Here is an 18,294-nt window from a genome sequence, read left to right as displayed (position 1 = left end):
CAGTGCCTGAGTGTTTGCTATACGCCATATGTTGGCGGCCTGGAATGCTGTGCGTTTGCCTGAAGCATCTAACAGTTTTGACTCCTTGTCAGGTGGTGATGCATCACCTGACGCTTGTGAGTTTGCCCTTTTATGTGCCATAGATACCACTAAGGAATCTAGTGGCGCTGGTCCTCTGATGTAAGAGGGATCTGAGGGAGCAGGTTTGTATTTCTTTTCGATACATGGGTTTAGGACCCTGGCTCTAACTGGGTCTTTAAAAACTTCTGCCGCATGCTTTACCACCCCTTTGAGCATAGGCAGTATGGAGGTGGACCTATGTGTAGTATCGAATGTGTCTAGGAGGAAATCTTCATCCACAGGGTCATTATGCATGTCCACCCCGTGATAATGTGCTGCTCTTTGCAGAAGATGGTTAAAACCTAATGAATCTTCTGGTGGAGATGGTCTAGAAGGGTAGATATCGTCTTGTGGGACGTTAGGGATATCTGGTATATTGTAATCGTCCCATGGATCTGGAGATCCTGTAGGGGTGGGGTCTTGTGGCACATCCCCTGTATCATCATATGGGTCCCCCTGATCATCATCGTCTGGAGACGGAGTAGGAGAACGATGAGGTGGGGGTGGAGAAGGCGGAGGGGGTGGGAGTGGGGAAGGAGGAGGAGGTGGAGGGGGAGGGGAAGGTATTCTGAACGGAGAGGTAGCAGAGTCCTTCCTCTTTGGAGGTGGAGGTGGAGCAGGCTTCTCCAAATGTCTCTTCTTAGTAGAGAGTGTCAAATGTCCAGTTTTTGGATCCTTGGTAAGAGTTTTTTGCAAGGGATCTGGTGTAAATAGCTCTGGTGAGGTAACTTGGTCCGTCAGCGCCGAAGGCGTCAGGGCCGATGATTTTTTAGGTTTTTTCGTGCCGGTTTGATGTTTAGAACCCGGCTTGGGACCCTCCGGTCTCTTGGACGGCGCCGAGATGGGCTTCGGCTTGGAAGTGTCGGTGCCGGTGGCCTTGTGTGGTTTGGTCGGCACCGAAGATGGCGTCATTGCCGAAGAGCTAGGTTTCGACCCCGAGGGCTTCGGTGCAGAGCTCGGTGTCGAGGTGGAGGCTGTCTTCTTTTTCGGTGCCGAAGTGTGTTTCTCGGCACCGCTGGCAGGCTGGCTCAAGCCCGATCCACCGGAAGGCTTACTTGGCTTCTTCACCGGGCCCGAAGGTGGGGTGTGTGAAGCAATGTCTCTGGTCTTGCCTAGGCCCGGAGGCGAAGGCGTGACCGAAGCCTTTTTGGGTGTCGGCGCGGGTATGGGAGGGGGTAGGTTGGTACTCACGACCCTCTGCGCCGGAGTGATGTCCTCCACATCTGACTCGTCGGCCTCGGAAGCGCTGACGAGGTCCTCTTCGGTACGATGATGTTCCGGATCGTCGATGTCGTCTCCGAAGATGTCGACTGGAATGGACGTCGAGGAGTGTGCCATGTTCCTTCTGGCTCTTCGGTCCCGAATAGTCTTTTTGAATCGAAAAGACTTACAGGCCGGACAGTCTCGAGCCTCATGTTCTGGGGAGAGGCAAAGGTTGCATACCTCATGAAGAACGGTGTGGGGAAATTTGGACCCACATCGAGGGCACTTTTTAAATGGAGTTCTTTCCATGAGCCGGGACCGGAGCCTGGGTAGGCCCGAAGAACGCCGTCGACGACTGGAACCGAAGGTTTGTGTCGATGAGAAGACGCGTTGATTGAAGAGATCATGTATCGAAGCAATACAGCGATTGGGGTGAGGATTACGCGTCGATCGTCGAACTGGAAGCTGTTCGGAACCGGAGCGCGAAGATCACATCCGAGCCCGATGGCGGAAAAAAACAATCTGAGGATGGAGCCGAAGCCCATGCGCAATACGATCCAAAGGAGGAGTCACCGACCTCGTGACTTCCAAAGACTTTCCAAGAGGAAAAACAAACTGCAAACATCCGGGCCCAACACCAGATGGCGATCTATGCAAAAGTGTGTAATCTGCAGCTCATATGCCTCGAACATATTCTTAATAGGCAAGAATTGCAAATGACAGAATGCGACTTTATTCTTAAGAAACAATAACTATTTTTGCTTAGGCCTAACTTTCCTAATACAAGTAGGAGAATCCTAATAGCTTCTCTTCCTTCTTTTCCCCGTGGCTGACCTCCCGCCTAAGAACAGACAATATTTCTATCATAATGTTTATGAATTCATAAAAACTTTTTACTTTCTTTATAGAGTCATAGGAACAGCAGCACATTAAGTCATACCTCCAGAAACAGAAGGGAGGAGATGTGTAAAACTATAACAATAAGTAATACTCATAATCTCTCTAGAATTCTTTAAGAGTACCATGTAAGTATTTTCTAAATAATCATTCTCATTATTATTTCTAACATCTAGTTCATCAGTTTTAGTACTATTCTCATTAGGAATGTTGAGAGATACCCATCACGAGGAAATGCGGTCTAACAATAGCCAAAATTAAAACAGCTTTGGAAGCCATGCACATCTTTTCACTTCTTATGGATATTTTCACTTCAGATTGGTCTTTCAAAAATGTGAAAAATAAAATTGTTCCTAAATCAGTCAAAAAAATGTCAACCGTCACCTGTTCACTATATCAGGAACTTAATCAGTATCTGATGATTACTCATTCACAGCAGCTCTTTTGAATCTTTAAATAAAAACCAAAGGCCTTTCAAGTAAATCTCTTCTGGTTCGATTTTTCTCAAGTATGCATATTCAGGAGCTGCGCACTTCTTGTTTGGCTTTCTCTGTCTCATTGATTTATGTGTTGCACCTCCCTCTGAGAATTCTCCAGTGATCACTTCAGGCTCTTCACATGCACTTTCTTTGGTTTCTTCAACTACTTTTGAAACCCCAAGTCTCACTAGGCTGGTATTTATAGTGCCCACCTTGAGGTTTCTGTACAGTTAAAAGCCTCAAGACAAATTAAATGTGACCATCTACCAGGAGCTATGTCATACCGGGTCTCTGAACTTGGTGTGACTTCAAAGAGAGCAACGTCATATTTTAGAGAGCAACAATGGGCTTGCTCAGAAAGTGAACCCTTTGAACAGGCGACTTGTTAAAAGGATGAAGACTAATCTATGGAGATTACAGTTATGCTTAAACACATACCCAGTGCCTTTTGAGAAACCTTCGCACTTCTAAATCGACCTATTTTGCAAGCGTCATAAGATCTACATAAACTGCTGATACGCAAACACCCCAGACATTAACTGAACTCATATTTACCACTATCTTTACTTTTTTCAGTCCAAGCAGATATAACCTCTGGATTTCTTGTGCTCGTTATATCGTTCTGTGATGCAGCCCTCATTGTGGAATCCAAAGACACATCAGGTTGTTCTGTGAAAGGTACCAGTCTGTTGGTGGAAAGCCCATGGCGCAAGGTTTGGGTCAGCTTGAGCTTGCGGAATCGATTTGACATTCTGTTCCACCATGACTAGGGAGTCAATAAGAGCAAATCAGTTTAAGTTCAAATCAAGCCACGTCAGCTATACACAGACATTAAAAAACTGCATGTGTAAGTAAATTGCTAAACAAAGCACAAGAACCAAGGGAAACATAATCAAGCATGGTAGTTGGCTAGATCATAGAGAGGTAAATATGCCGTGAAACAGACCACCGCATAAATGAAAAAGCCACACATATTGACGTTTGGATCCAATGTAGTATAACAGTCTACCAAAAAGGGACTGAAAACGGTCACAGACAGGACAAAAAAGCAAGCCATTTTGACAAATATTTTCTACAAATTAAATAAACTATAAAGCAAAAATGTATATTGGATGTAAACATTATCATTTATAGATATGAGGTGGAACCTTACACCCTCAGTATCTCTTGCTGAATTGGCAGAACCATCTGCATCAAACCCTTCCAGCATCCTTTATTCTCCTGCTCTCCTACAACCAGAAGGTGCATACTGAATGGATGCAGAAAGGGGAACCAAGTGCTCAGAGGCCATTTGCACATCAAGAACAGGAAAGAATGGGAGACATCCACAAGTTGGACGAATTAAAATTGAGACCCTTCTGTGTAGTAGACAACAAGAGAGCCATAATCGCGACTGAGTAAGCAGGCAAATGTTGTCTATGGAGACAAAATGTGAAAGACAGCTTCCAGCAGTGACATGCAGATGGACTGCTTTCCTTGATTTGGAGCAAAGTATGACGGTCACTTTTTCCTTCCCTCCCTGCCACAGTATTAAAATGCCTATGTTCTGGCCTAAATATAAATATTTGGTCATGTGCTACTTGTTTTTCCTGAGAAAAAGAGCACTGGGGTTTTTGACCAACATCTTTTTACTACCTACCACATTTCTGATTTCAAGTGCTCAAGAAGGAACATGAATACTTTTTTGGTACAGCCTGGGGACCTGATATTTAAACCCTTAATCTCTAACTTTAAAATCTGCTCAAGAATTGTCCTCTAATATGCGGTCGAGCCTGGGACTTACAGGTCACACTGACGGAGGGATGCCGAGAACAGGTCCTACAGGCCCCTCCACCCAGACAGACCATGGGGCATATTAGTGCTACCATATAAATACTACGTGTTCATCAATAACCGTATGTATATAACCAAGTGCACTCAATAGGCGCACATTATTAGTCTAATTTTTCACCTTAATTTAGGTTTCTGCACGGAGTGGTACACGTGGGGCTGGATCCCATGCTGTCCTGAAGAAGAGGTTAGGGGATACCTCGAAACATGTTGACAAAATAATAGGCAATATAACCACATAACAGTTATATTTTTCCTGTTATTAACCCCTTTTTATCTTACCAGCTAGGAGTAGGAATAAATTGTTAACTCGCTAGTTAGGTACTTTTAACTAACACAAACACCACTCCCCCAACACTGCACAACACATAGTTTCCCACAAAAAAAGTGCTCCTACGTAAATCTTGCAAGTTGTAGCACGCCCCAAGCAGTAGATGCTTGGGATGGCCCCAATGATGAAGCATGTCACCTAGGGGCAACCCTGGGTGAGTGAGGGGACTCTAGAAAAGCATTTTTCTTTTCTAAATTGTTGAGGCTCACCAATTTGGTGAACCCACTGTCTGTTGACTTAGGCTAGTTTCTCATGATCCATTATCTATGGATCAATTGAGTGTTCAAGAATTGTCCTCTTCAATTAATTCCTCAGTTGCTGGAATAAATGGAAACAGCAATCACTGCCTACTAATTTTGTCTAGTTGTAGTGTACTAAGTGTTTTCATTCCAAACATACTTCTATGATTTGGGTAAACAGATATGTTGGATGACCAAGGTCGATTTACAAGGTAAAGATCAATTCAAGAAGCAAAGAGATGGCTTAGTGTAGAGTTACAATTCTGAACACTGTGTCCAGAGTAACTTGTTCGAGAACCGAGGATTCTATCACGGTTAGTAGAATTTTTAGACTTGTTGTTTTTTCTGATGTTTTTGTTTTTTCTGATGTTTTTCTTTATCCAATCTTGTTGAGGCTGGGGGGTGGGGGGTTTAAAAAACTTATGCTGATAACAAAATATGGTACAATAGATTACTGGGTCTGTCGAAATTTCTTCACCAGTATTTTCTCAATTCACATGAGGTTATTCAATTTCCCCCCCACACACAGTGTGGGGGGGAAATTGCAGTGAATGCAAAAAGTTACAAGAAACACACAAGTCTAAGAAATAAACAAAGTATTCATTTTTGGTGAGGCAATTTCACAATAGGTCACCAACAATACACCTCCAGCAAGGTGCTCTGTGAACTTGTGAGATAAAAATGTGTTCGCACTGTGTGAAAGTGTGTGCGACAATATTAGGAAAGGTAGAAAAAGTGTTTCATAGTTTTTTACCATCATTTATTAATGCCCCATAGTGGCATCTTCCTCATCTTGATTGACTTTCAAAGACAGCCTACTCACATCAACCTGTCAGATGCAGATTAGAGAGGATCTATACGACTCAACAAACACTGTGAGCATACGGTCTGTGCATGAATATTGGTGTGCTTTAAGGGCATCAAGAAATCTTAAGAAATTTTTCAGACAACCATTCTGAACGGGTGAGTGCAAACGACTCTGAAGTTTGCAGTGTATTCATACACGTATGTGTAAGTTTGCACATGACAGATTGATGTTAATAGGCTTTCTCTGGAAGCTATTTGAAATGAAGAAGAGGCCACTTTGGGGTACCTGAGATTTTATAAAGCTAACTAGAGCTTATAAAGATTGGGGTGTCTCCATTCCTTTGCCCTGAGGCAGACCCTAATACATGACTTAACCTCACACACTCAAACTGGTCGAAACTTTCACACAGCACAAGCATTTTTTCATGTCACTAGCACAAGGAGCACCTCGGTTAAGTTGCATTGTTGATGAGATATATGAAATTGCCTCAACAATACACTTTGCTATTTTCTTCAACTTGTGTGTTTGTTGTAAATGCTGGTGAAGAAATTCCAACAGAATCACTATATCTCTGGTTCTGAGGAAGACAGGGTACCCCATAGAGTACTGCAACAACAAAATATCATCCTGTCCAGGAGCAACATGTCCATTTATAAAGATTTCCAACCCTTCTGGTACTAGGAAATATCTAACATTCAGCAAGATACAAGCCCATTGGGAGTGATGGTGCCACGGCCTCATGGTAACTCAAGGAATAGCAAATTAAGGTAAAAGCCTAATGAGACCCTAGTCATTACTAGGGCATTTGTGATCTTGAAAGAACAGAATCACGGTACCCAGCAAGTATGGATTTGTTGCTTGAGGTGCTTGACGTTATGGGTGGAGTGACAGTGGTACAAACAGTGCCGCTGTCTCCTTTCAGACTTTCCAATTTACTGGCAATTCTGTACCATGGAATACATTTTCTCTCTATTTATCCCAATTTCCTGCCACTGGATGAGGAAATATCGACATGCATTGTTTTTATAAAAACACAGTGCCCTGCCAATAAACCCACATGGACCATCTTGCATGAGGAAGCTCCAGTGGATCTCGGGGACAACCAGCCTCTTGCTCAAAATAGGCTGGGAATTAGAAGAGTCACTCTAAGGTAGAACATCATACCATGCCACTATAAAGTGTGCATCAACTTCACCTCTAGTATGGCCTTTCAGAGTTTGACACACTGTCTGGGTTAGACAGAACCTTTCCTTCCTGGAATTTTCAGTAGTCAACAATTAATATGGTGCTTAAAGGCTCCCAAGACTCAAGCACATGGTTCTTGCAAGGTGTTCAGACTCCCCTCTGTCTAGGGCAGGCAGATGCCAGGTTTGCTATGGTGTAATGGTTTAGTCCTCACGAACTGGGCTTCAAGCACTACTCTATAAGTGGTCTCCAACTTTTCAGTGAACTCCTCCACATAGGTGTAAAAAGGCAATAATGTGACAGAAGGCATTAATTACGAGGCAATTCCTCTGCAGACAACTAGTCTTTCCACTTGGTCTTGTACCGGCAGCAGGAATTCCACCAATGGGTTGGTAAAGATTTCGTTGTTGGCTGTCCAGGCTTTTCCCTTGCATCTATAATGTGCAGTGAAAATTGAAAGGTTCTAATTGGAGGAAGGGGCATTTACATGGGGCCTGGTAGGATATCCAATGCCCAACAAAGGAAAGAAATGGCTGCATTATGGGTATCTGAGATGCACGCAAGGGAAATGAGTCTACGTCAGACGCCTGAACATGGGTCTCTCTTTCAAATGATACCTGTTGCTGTAAACAAGCTGTTCCTTTTCCCAACTATTGATCTAACTGATGGAATAAAAGTAATTGGACTGAAACTCTAGGAACAATTTCTAAAGGCTGGACTGCGTTTTCTTATAGTTGCAAGCATAGCATCAAGCATAAGATATGTTTTTTTATTAAGACGTTAGTTATTTACAGAGGGAAGAATACATAACAGGTTGGTCTAGAAAAAACGTCCATGTAAACTTAAGTTCTTGAATTCACAAGAACTAGTAATCCAAAGTAACATTAAAATGTATGTTAACACATATCTTAAGCTTTTAAGGAGAAGTTAAGATTTGGAATGGAAAAAAAATAATCATCATTCTGTTTATCTTACTGTGAGGCAACCTTACTCACATGTTATCAGAGAATTCCATTGAGCCTTTCTTCCCCTATCTAAACATGGTGTTCACTTGGTTAAATCCGTAAGCTGCCAGACTTGTGTAAACTGTGAAAGGAGCTAAACATGTGCATGCACCTGCATGGAGAGATTAGTCTGAGCTCTGGGACTCGAATGGGAATGGGTCTAACGACATAGAGCAAAAAAATTTAGTTTGCGTGTAGCTATAGCACTCCTGCCTAAGTTTCAGAGATGACTATGAAGCTATGTGCACTACAAATAAATGAGGAATAATCTGTTTCTTGCAGACACCACAAACACAAAGATAAAATTACAAAGGAATGCCTGAGTGTGTTAGGAGAGAGTTTACCCCATTGTGAGGATGGGGATTTAGGTAAGGTATAGCCTCTGTAAGAGGAACCACATTAGGTTTAAATTGTTAGCACTTACCCAGATACCCTAGACCATTGCAGATTTAGACAAATTCAAGTTTGGTGGGATGCGGTGGACCAAACTAATAAACCTTGTTAGGAAGGTTTGCCTCAAGCTTGGGGAATAAATCCTGGAAGTAGCCATCACCCAGTATCTAGTTCAATATATAGCCTGGCCATTGTTAAATCCTATAAATTGTTTGCCAGGATAGATACCAATTCAAGCAACATGTAGTTTGGTGAGGGGTATGAATTCTGGAACAGCAGACTAAAAGTGACAGCCCAGCTCTAGCATCATCTGCAAGACTTGAAAGGCACCTGAGCATTCATACATTAAATTTGTATAGATTTACCAAGAAATAAAAAGTTCCCATTGCTCTCACCTGAGGTAAAAGTGGTAGGAAGAGGAAATTTCTTAGGCCGAGTACAAAGGCATACTGATACAAGACCAAGTTCTCAAGCTGGAAGAATGACTCAAGGAGGATTTTTTTGTCCATTAACATTCAAGCACAAGCTTAACACTGTCCAAAAGTATTCAAAAACAATGTTTATAATCCATATCTGAAAAGAAATCATGTCCAATCTCTTACACACCAGAAAACAGTAGTATATCTCAAGGGTCAATGATTGCACATCAGTCTGTCGGCATGATCATCATCAGTAGAATTATGTTTTTCAGAATGTACAGTTTAGACTTTTTTTGTCCACTACATGCACTGTACAGGATAGTCATCTCACCTTTAAGCCTCCCTTATCATCTTGAGGCAGAGGGATGTTTAAAGATGGCTTACTTCTTGAACGTGACAAATTTGATTTATTTTTCAGCTTGCTCTTCTCTTTATCTACTTGCATACACACCGATGCCAACAACCGCACAAGCTCAGTGTCTGGGAGGAAAAAATTTATACATTAGTCTGAATTTCAGCATCTTGAGATCCTCATCTTATTTATTTGATAACATTTGTTCCACCCCGAAGCTATTCCTCCGATAGATTAACAGTGGCTAGAGGTACTGCCTTGCAGTGCCGGTAACTCTGAACCTTTAAAATATAAACATTCAGCTGTAACTTTCAACAAAACCCTTTTCCATAGAATGCTGCAAGACTAATCGAACCCTGGGGTTCAGGCATTTGTACAGAGTACTGAAGCAGTGAAACTTATAACCCGTGCAAATGGTGGCATATCGTGTGTAGGGAACTACTGGGAACAGTGATTGGCACTAGATGAGTAGCAGTTCTCTAAGAAAGAGAGCATAGCTCAAGGTTAATTACTGTCAAAGGAACTGCTGTCATTCAGCCTGGCGGGACCAACACAGAACAGCAAGAAATATTTAAAGAATGTTAGAAAACTTGGTCCCAGTGCTGCAGATATGTAAAAAAAAAAACATTTCACGGTGTAATAACTTAAGCACTACTCTTACACTGACAAGGCAAGTACATTCCATCAATACTGACACATTTTCAATGACTATTATGAGTTGCAAGGAAAGTGCCCTTGGCTTCCTTCCTCCTTGACTTAAAATCTTTTCGAACAGCTTGCATCTCCACTTGGGACAAGACTCTAGTCACATGAATGTGCAAGAGTACTCCATTCGATTGCTCTGCCAATATTTTGCACTGTAATTTTGCCCATTAGTATATTCCCAGCCACCTTTCCTCTAGTTAAATGTGCCGTTTACCATCATTTTTAGGTCCAAGCTATTTCAAAGACTAGTGATGGCTTTGCTTCATTTTAACCACTAGTCCATCAATAATTCTCACTATCCTCACCCACACGCATCTCCAGAATCAGACATATCACAGCTGGTTCCATCCTCCACACACATGGCCAGCCACAGACTAGATCTGATTATAGACACTATTAGCCGAAGATTCCTTATCTTAGAATTATCCCCAGGCGTCAGACTGAATCCGGAAATATTTGTGCACAGTACTCCTGCATGCCGGTAGGTGGCGTTGTTCGGCTCCGCATGGCGTTGTCCACGCTGGAAGTGATGAGCGTAATGTCTACATAGGCAACCACCCCAGCAAGCTGACGCCAGTTTCTTTTCATGACTTTCCATGACAGGTGTGTGGAGCCAAGAAGAACATGGACCACTGATGTGTGGCAACTAGGGCCCTGAGAGGGGAACAGCCCTGTCCCTGGGAATCCATTCGCAGAGCGGGGAGGATGGGTGGGTCGTAAGGAATATGCAGCTAGATAGAGTATCTACCAGATAAGGTGTTAGTAAAAGTAAGAAACGTGTTCATCTGCTAAAGGCTCCTAGCCGCAGATTCCTTATCTTGGGATAGATACCCAAGCAATACTTGCTTGAAACAATTTCACATCAACTAGTCATGCAGAAGTAAACAGGCAAAGGGTCTGTTCTCACTGACCTGACTGGCTAGGCAGTAGTGGTTCATGAACATGAGCAGAGAAGCCCATGTTACTGGCTGGCAGATGTCCAGGACCCGGGACTCCATGCGCTAATGTAGTGGTCGCATTCTTTGTTCTGGTGGAATGAGCACACAAAAACTCTGAGGGTTGCTTCTTGGCCAGTGCATAGAAGATTTTAATACAGAACATGATCCACGGGGAGATGGTCCGTTTCTGTACCACCTTCCCTTTCATGGCTTCGACATACCACACAATGAGTTGTTTGCCCACCCAGAACTCTTTTGGCTGGTCAAAGTAGAACAGCAACACTCTATTTTGGTCAAGTCGTACATGAGGGCTTCACTAAATGGAAGAAGCGGTTCTCAGGGGGTGACTCCCAGCTAAAGCACCTCCATGAAGACATTAGTCTTAACTACCACAGAGGGCGGGTTAAGGTCCAGGACTTCGGCCACTCTCTTCACCACCAAAGCAAATGAGGTTCCCTCCTTTGTAGCCAGTATCTGGGGAGGTGTCCAGTACACTGGCTTCTGCAAATTAGGCACAGCAATTGTCCTCATTCGGGGTCTAGGGACTAGTATTTGTAACAGTCCTGTGTCCCCTCCTAATCTTCCCCAAGTCCCAGCCCATAAGAATAGGACTCAGACTCTAGCTTGTGTAAGTCGGGGATGAGCATAGGGGTGGTGGTGTCTAGAGCGTCGACAGCTGGGCCGGTGCCGGGGAAGGTCAAGGTGCCTCCATCGGTCCAGATCCATCTGTGTATCCGTGGGGTCGAGGGCACGCCCGCCAGCGGAAGACCAGCAGGGGCCTCTTCGAAACCTGTGGGACACGAATGCACTCCAACTGGCGTGGGTCACCCATATATGAGGTGCTGAGTTGGGCGGGGGTTACTTCGACTCCCGGAAACTCGGGGAGGATCAGAGACAGCCCAGGCACATGCTCAACTGCAGAGCCAGGCCTCATGGTGTCTACTAGGGTTGCATGGTAAGACAGTCGATGCAGTTTTTAGTGTTGTGGTCGCTCTTAAGACACCAGAGACAGATGAGGTGTGGGTCCGTCACCAATATTTCTCGTTGACAGGTGCCGCCGGGCTTGAATCCAGCCTTCCTCGTAGACATCCTTGCCACAACAGGAGAAAATGTCTCAAATATCTTTGACAAAAGGGTTTGAAAAAAAGTCAAGCAAAAAGTGACTGGACTAGGTCTTCTCCAGATCTGCGCTGACTGGTGGAGAAAGAAAAACAAGCATTTGCAATGCAATAGGTCTCGCATTTATGCGAGTTTGAGCTATTGGCCTTGTAAATGGCAAAGCCTTTTATTTATGTTTTGGTTTTTTAAAGCATAAATAAAAAGCATTATCATTTAACAATGACAATAGCCTAAACTCACGTAAATGCAAGATCTATTGCATTACAAATGCTTGTTAAATTTTACATTTTGGGATTTGCAGTTCTGTCTACCCAACATAAAGTCGGGCAAGTCCTAAAGCAAATACAGGACTGGGTAATCTACTCATGCATGGAAATGAAAAACTTAAATCTGCCGTTTAAAAAAATCACACATGGTGCCGTTGCTTCGTGACAGCAGTTTTTTTGCCTCTACAGCAGTACAGTATAATGGTCTGGACTAAACACCTGGGCAATATTAAATGGATTGGAATCTTTACCTAGAAGTCTCTATCAGATTAAATGCACCCAAAAACACATTTTTGCCACCTGCTCTCTGCAATATCTAGTTATTGATTAGGGTGGGGAACGGGTGGTGTGAACGTCTAGATGCGAGAAGCATTTTCTAAGGCATTCAGAGAATCAATGGAAGAAAAAAAAGGGGTTTGTCAGAACAAGAATAATATTTTTTAGATCTTTGGAATTTAATGATTCTGCGTGTCAGGATTGAGGTTTATTGGTAGCGCAGTTGTCACTTGTTACAATAACAATAAGAGTGCTGAAGCATGATAGCATTGTGGTGCATTGGCAGAGCGCATGTGGGCCGAGACTCAAAGGCGCTACAAGAGATGATTTGCTAGAGCAGCTGGGGGTCATAGCATCTGAATAAGAAGGGGTGCCTCACTGAGCACAGAAGTGCACCGATGGAGATGTGCGTCGTGCGGCCCGAGGCGGGAGCAGCAGAGAGGAGGCTACGAGATGGAAGAAATGAAAACGTGTCCTGTATGAACTGTACAGCACACTGATACGAGGCGGCCTTCTACTGCTAGGCATGCAATAAACACATTTATCCAACAATTACGCCAGGATACAATGGGCATCATAAACATTTATAGGGCTGCAACAACGTAACTTTCTCGTGACGCTGAATAACAGCTCTTATTATGCAGGTCAGTGGCAATCTTTGCGCTGCACCGCGGGGATGATCCAAACGTGTGACCTGCCTATTTTACAAACCTCTGCAGGCCTCGCAGAAGCACACATTGGCCAAATGACCTTTTTACAGGCTTTTTGTCCAAATTATTTCAATCCAGCAAGGTACCACAGTTCATTGCCTGCGATCCAACAAGCATAAAGATTCATGTGGAGGGAAACGCATCCAGGACAAGCGATCAGGGGCGGGGTGATACACGGCAGGGCTTGCTCTCTCCGAGGAAGGCCTCGGCTCACAGGACACTACGCTGGAGGAGAATCTCATCTGCCATCCCAAGCTTTGCCACCTGGCCCTACGCAGCGCAAGCGCCCACTTACAGTGCTTGTAAATTACAGGCGATGCTAAGTGCAGCCGATTGGACCCTCCTCCAACTCGCGGGCTGCCCAAGTGGATAAACGCCCTCACATCAGAGGAGCACGCATCAGGCACCGAAGCCTCCATCCCCAGAGTCTTCATTAGGATTCAGGGCGACAATAAAAAAAAATAAAGAAACAAGCAGGGCCGAAGCGGACCGCGCTGAAAGTAAAATTAAAAGAGTGCTTCCCGACTGATGAAGGAGACCATGTCAGGCCACAAGTAAAAGATCCAGTCCTGATGGGCCGTCCCAAAAGGAGACAGGGTGGTAACAAGGAGGGACTAACAAGCCTCATTCTCAATAGGAAGCAAGCGTTTACCATACAGGATGACGCCAGCCAATACAAAGAAGGGGCGGAGCCTAGACTCCACTTCTGAAATTGGCTTGATTACAAGAAGCCTCGCTCCAACGCTAGGCGAGACCTAAAAACTGATGTCAGTGAGCTGGGGTGGTGCCTATACAGGCACCGCGCTCGTCACTTCCAGTGAGGGTGACGCTAATGCCACGTAGAGCTGATCAACGCCACCTACTGGCACGCAGGGGTCCCGCTCATGAAAAATTTCCAGATCCAGTCTAATGCCAGGAGGTTATTCCGAGATAAGGAATCTGCAGCTATAACTCACCAACTTAGTAAGTCCTTCATTCTCAAATTTCTATGTGCTTACCTTTTAAGTGCTGCGAACACCAGCACTCTCTTCAATGCATCTGTCAACAATTTTCCAGCGCTTGGGGGGTCAGGGGTTATAGAGGACCCTCTGGTGCGAGTTTCCTTTTTACATTCTTGAGGTTGGGCTGCTGTGGAAGAGTTTCCCTAGCAACCAGTCTTCTTTTTTTTTAAGGGGAGTGAATGTAAAATTAGCTTATACGCTCACTTAATTTGATGTTTGCTCAGGGGCATAGCTCAACCCAGAGCAACTATTTTCAAGGGGAGTATTCCTCTCTCCAATGAAAGCTCTTTCTAATGGATTTCTCCTTCTGGATCGACGCAGGAGGGTGATCCCCGAGCAGGAATCCATCCTCTAGACACTAGGGATTGGATTGCTGCTGAGAAAGCAGGCTTCATGTGCCCCCCCCAACCCTGCCCCCATTAGACTTTCTGTCACCACCCTGCATGGTGGTGGTGGATGGGGGTATTCAACCCCATTCTCTCCCAAAGCCCACTACACTTTATATAGTTTCAATATACAAATAAATACCTTGTATACGGTGGTGATCGAAATAAATGCAGTGCAGTTCAAAGTATGCAGTACTTTCAGTAACTCTGCGGTCGATACCATCAAATAGTTACCCTCCAGATCGGTGTGGAGCACTGGAAGTGTACAGCCGTAATGAAGTTCATTCAAACACCAACATGGTTGCCGGCAGCAGGTCATTGGAAACCAATGGATCTGGAACACTGCCAACTAAGCAGTCGCGGTGCTGGTATGGATTCTTGGTAACAGAACACCGCCAACTCAGTTACCGACACGGTTGCTGGAAGGAGGACTCCGCCATGGAGTTTCGGATGACCCTGGTCCATCGGACAGTCAGAGGCTGTCTTCGCCGAAGGGGTGAAGGTCTTTGTGGGGTCCAGGACTCTGGTACTGTAGGCAGTCGGGTTGTCCCTGGAGCAGAGGTTCCGGGGGTCATGGGTGCTGGTTACAGAGGTCCCCGGCAGCAGTCGGGCAACAGATGTGATGCAGGGCAGGCCGCCACGAAAAAGGCGGTCATGCCAACGCTGCTGCTTTACGCTGTCGACGCCACTGGCAAGAGGGTACAAGCTCTCAGGAACGGGGCTTGTTTCCAATGCCGGTCGTTGTGCTGAGAGGATCCCTTGAGTTGATAGAGGCGTGCAGGAGTCGGTTCCACCAGGCTGGTGAACCAACAAGCCTCGGTTGCTTCACCGTTTGTTCTTCAGTGGTGAGTCTCGCATTGACATGTGTGTGCCGGTCCTCGACCACGGTATTTGCTTTGCTGGACGAGCGCTGGGACTAGAGCCTCCTGCCCAAAGGCAGATTCTTGGCAATTTGCAGAAGGTTGGAGGGCTCTGGGGTTTCTTGGGGGGCCTCACAAGGGTCTGGAAAGACACCAGGTTGCCGAGGGCGAGTCTTTGGCAGAGGCAGATTTTTGTGCCAGTTGCTTCTGCGTCTGATCTCAGTTCTTGAACCACTGTGGTCTTCTTCCGTCGCCATCTTGTAGCCGTCCAATCTGAAGTCAGTTTCTCGGGGAGCCGCCTAAATACTGAATTTAGTGGTGCTTTTACGGGAGAACAGGTAGTTGTAGCCAATGGGCTGCTTACCGGTAGGATGCCTACACCCTGTTTATGCGCACTCCACGTGTGGGGTGTGCATACCCTGACTCCTAATAGGCTACTATCCCCAGCCTCAAAATGGCTGATTGTGAAAAGTGGGGTTTATCTCACCTGCCCCACCTGAGGGGTAATAAAGAGTGGAGATAGACCCACCTGCTAATATGCCTACATTTCCCGTCACTTCTCCAGCCGAAAGTGGGGAAGGATTGGGGTGTCGGCAGCTGCTTCTGACAGCAGTGGCTGGGGCAGGGTTCAAAGGCTCCAGGACCTGTGAAGTTCTCGCTTCTGCCAAGGCAGATCCTGCAGCGGGGAAGATGTGACCACCTCTGCCCACAGCAAGCATTGTCTTTGGATCCACCAAGCACACCAACAACCAGAAAGAAGACATCAAGAACTTCAACAGTTGGATCACTGCCATCACTGACACCCTGGTACCCACCTCAAAAGCGGCAAAACAAGAGCAGGGGCACAAGCTAGCTGGTACACAGAAGACCTTATGATGAGAAAACTGCACTGCAAACAACTAAAGCGCAAGTGAAGAATGAGCCCAGGCTCTGTAAACAAGGACAATTTTAAAGCTGCTCTGAGGTGCTATCACCATCATCAAAGATTTCCCTGTGACTACAGCCACCTACTGCAACATCACCCCCTTTCAAGACCTCTGCGATAAGCACTCGGAATTCTCCTGCAACAAGTTCACAGACACACACAGCAACTTCGAACCTCAACCTGACCTCGTAGCAGGTCTTCCCATTTCAGATGAAAAACAAACACTGACCACATAGCCTGTCACCCTCATAGATGAGACTAGATCCACCATAAATTCCATCCACTCAGGGGTCCTGTCAGATCCTTGACTCCACCACACATTCAACCAAGGCCTCACCTCCATTAGCGAAGCTATCACTCCTATTCTCAATGTCAAAAACTCTGCCACCTTCCCTGAAACCCGGAAACATGCAGCTGTCACCGCCCTTATCAAGAAAACATCTGCAGACTAAGCCAAGCTGTCCAACTACAGACCAATCTTCCTCCTACCATACACGGCCAAGGATTTAGAAAAGCTCACCAACAGATGCTTCACTGACCACCTCGTCAAGCACCAGCTACTAGATACCACAAAGTATGGATTCAGATCCATCCACATTACAGGAAAAGCCCCCATCGCCACAACAGATGACAACTGCATGGTCCTGGACCAAGGGGAAAATGGTAGCCCTCATCCTACAAGACCTCTATGCGGCCTTCAACACCATATCACACCCCATCCTGATCAGACACCTTCACAAGATTGGCAATCAAAGAACTGCACTCTGCTGGATCTGCTCCTTTCTGACAGAAAGAACACAGTCATCATAGCACCATGCACCACGAGAGCCCGGAAACACATATGCGGAGTGCCCCAAGGTTAATCGCTCAGCCCTACCCTGTCAATCCATACATGACTCTGCTAGCCAACGTCATCTAAGCCGACAACATCAGCATCCTCCTAGGTTGACAATACACAACTTCTACTGTCCCTGTTGGAGAAAAATCCCCAGCACAAGGAACAAGTTCACCACTTGCATGATGGAAGTAGCTACTTGGATGAAATTCAACTGTCTCAAACTCAACAACAACTAAACAGAAGTAGTGATCGATGGAAAAAACACCTCATCGTGGGACTCTACGTGGAGGATGGTTAACCTCTGACCAACACCCAGTCCCAACACCCACACCAGGAACCTCAGGATCATTATTCACAACGCGACCCTGAGGATGCTGAAGAAAACCTTTAAATGGTGCCTGAGGATGCTGAAGAAAACCTTCAAATGGCGCCTGTGCAACACCAGAAAAACTGTAACCCATGCCCTTGTCACAAACAGACTGGACAAGGGGAACGTCCTCTACGCCGGAATCACCAAACAATTCACCAGAAGACAAAACAGACATAATGCCGCAGCCAGACTCATCCTCAACCTTTGTCACAAGACACATATTCCACAATACCTTAGGAAACTATACTTGCTACCAACACAAAAACGTGCCCAATTCAAACTCCCCACCCACACATTCAAATAACACAAAAAACACATGCCCTGACTACCTGAACAGTTGCATCAGCCTTCCATCAACCACCCAGACGGCTCTGCTGGAAGTTTACTCACACATATTCCACGCATGAGCAGAAACAGAGCCATGGTCAAGCCTTCTCTCACATTGCTCCTAAAGTTTGGAAAGACCTCCCACTTCACATCAGAGCCTCCTACTCGTTTCAAGAGTTCCGGAAGAACTGTAAGACCTGGTTCTTGGATTAACACCTTCCCCACCCTAAGAGGTGAGATTCTCTCAAGTCCTCAAGGGTGATCGAGAACTCTATAAATACACATAAGATAACCCAGAACTAAACTTCTAGAT

The 18,294-nt window shown here is 45.3% G+C and overlaps 1 protein-coding gene across 3 annotated transcripts in view; it reads right to left on the bottom strand.

The window, feature by feature from the left end:
* Positions 1-18,294, bottom strand: part of ANKS6 (ankyrin repeat and sterile alpha motif domain containing 6) — a 357,792-nt gene that overhangs the window by 256,381 nt on the left and 83,117 nt on the right. For 2 of the 3 annotated variants that reach the window (XM_085606907.1, XM_085606906.1), the window contains exons 6-7: positions 9,240-9,388; positions 3,255-3,465 (exon numbers count right to left, since the gene is read on the bottom strand). In XM_085606907.1, the coding sequence (XP_085463033.1) occupies positions 3,255-3,465; positions 9,240-9,388 (360 nt within the window). The remainder of the gene's footprint in view (positions 1-3,254; positions 3,466-9,239; positions 9,389-18,294) is intronic. The other variant, XM_085606908.1, reaches the window with a different exon arrangement.

This window comes from Triturus cristatus, chromosome 5_2, assembly GCF_964204655.1.
Source record: "Triturus cristatus chromosome 5_2, aTriCri1.1, whole genome shotgun sequence".
NCBI classification, from domain to species: Eukaryota; Metazoa; Chordata; class Amphibia; order Caudata; family Salamandridae; genus Triturus; species Triturus cristatus.
This window is presented reverse-complemented; position numbering and strand designations above follow the sequence as displayed.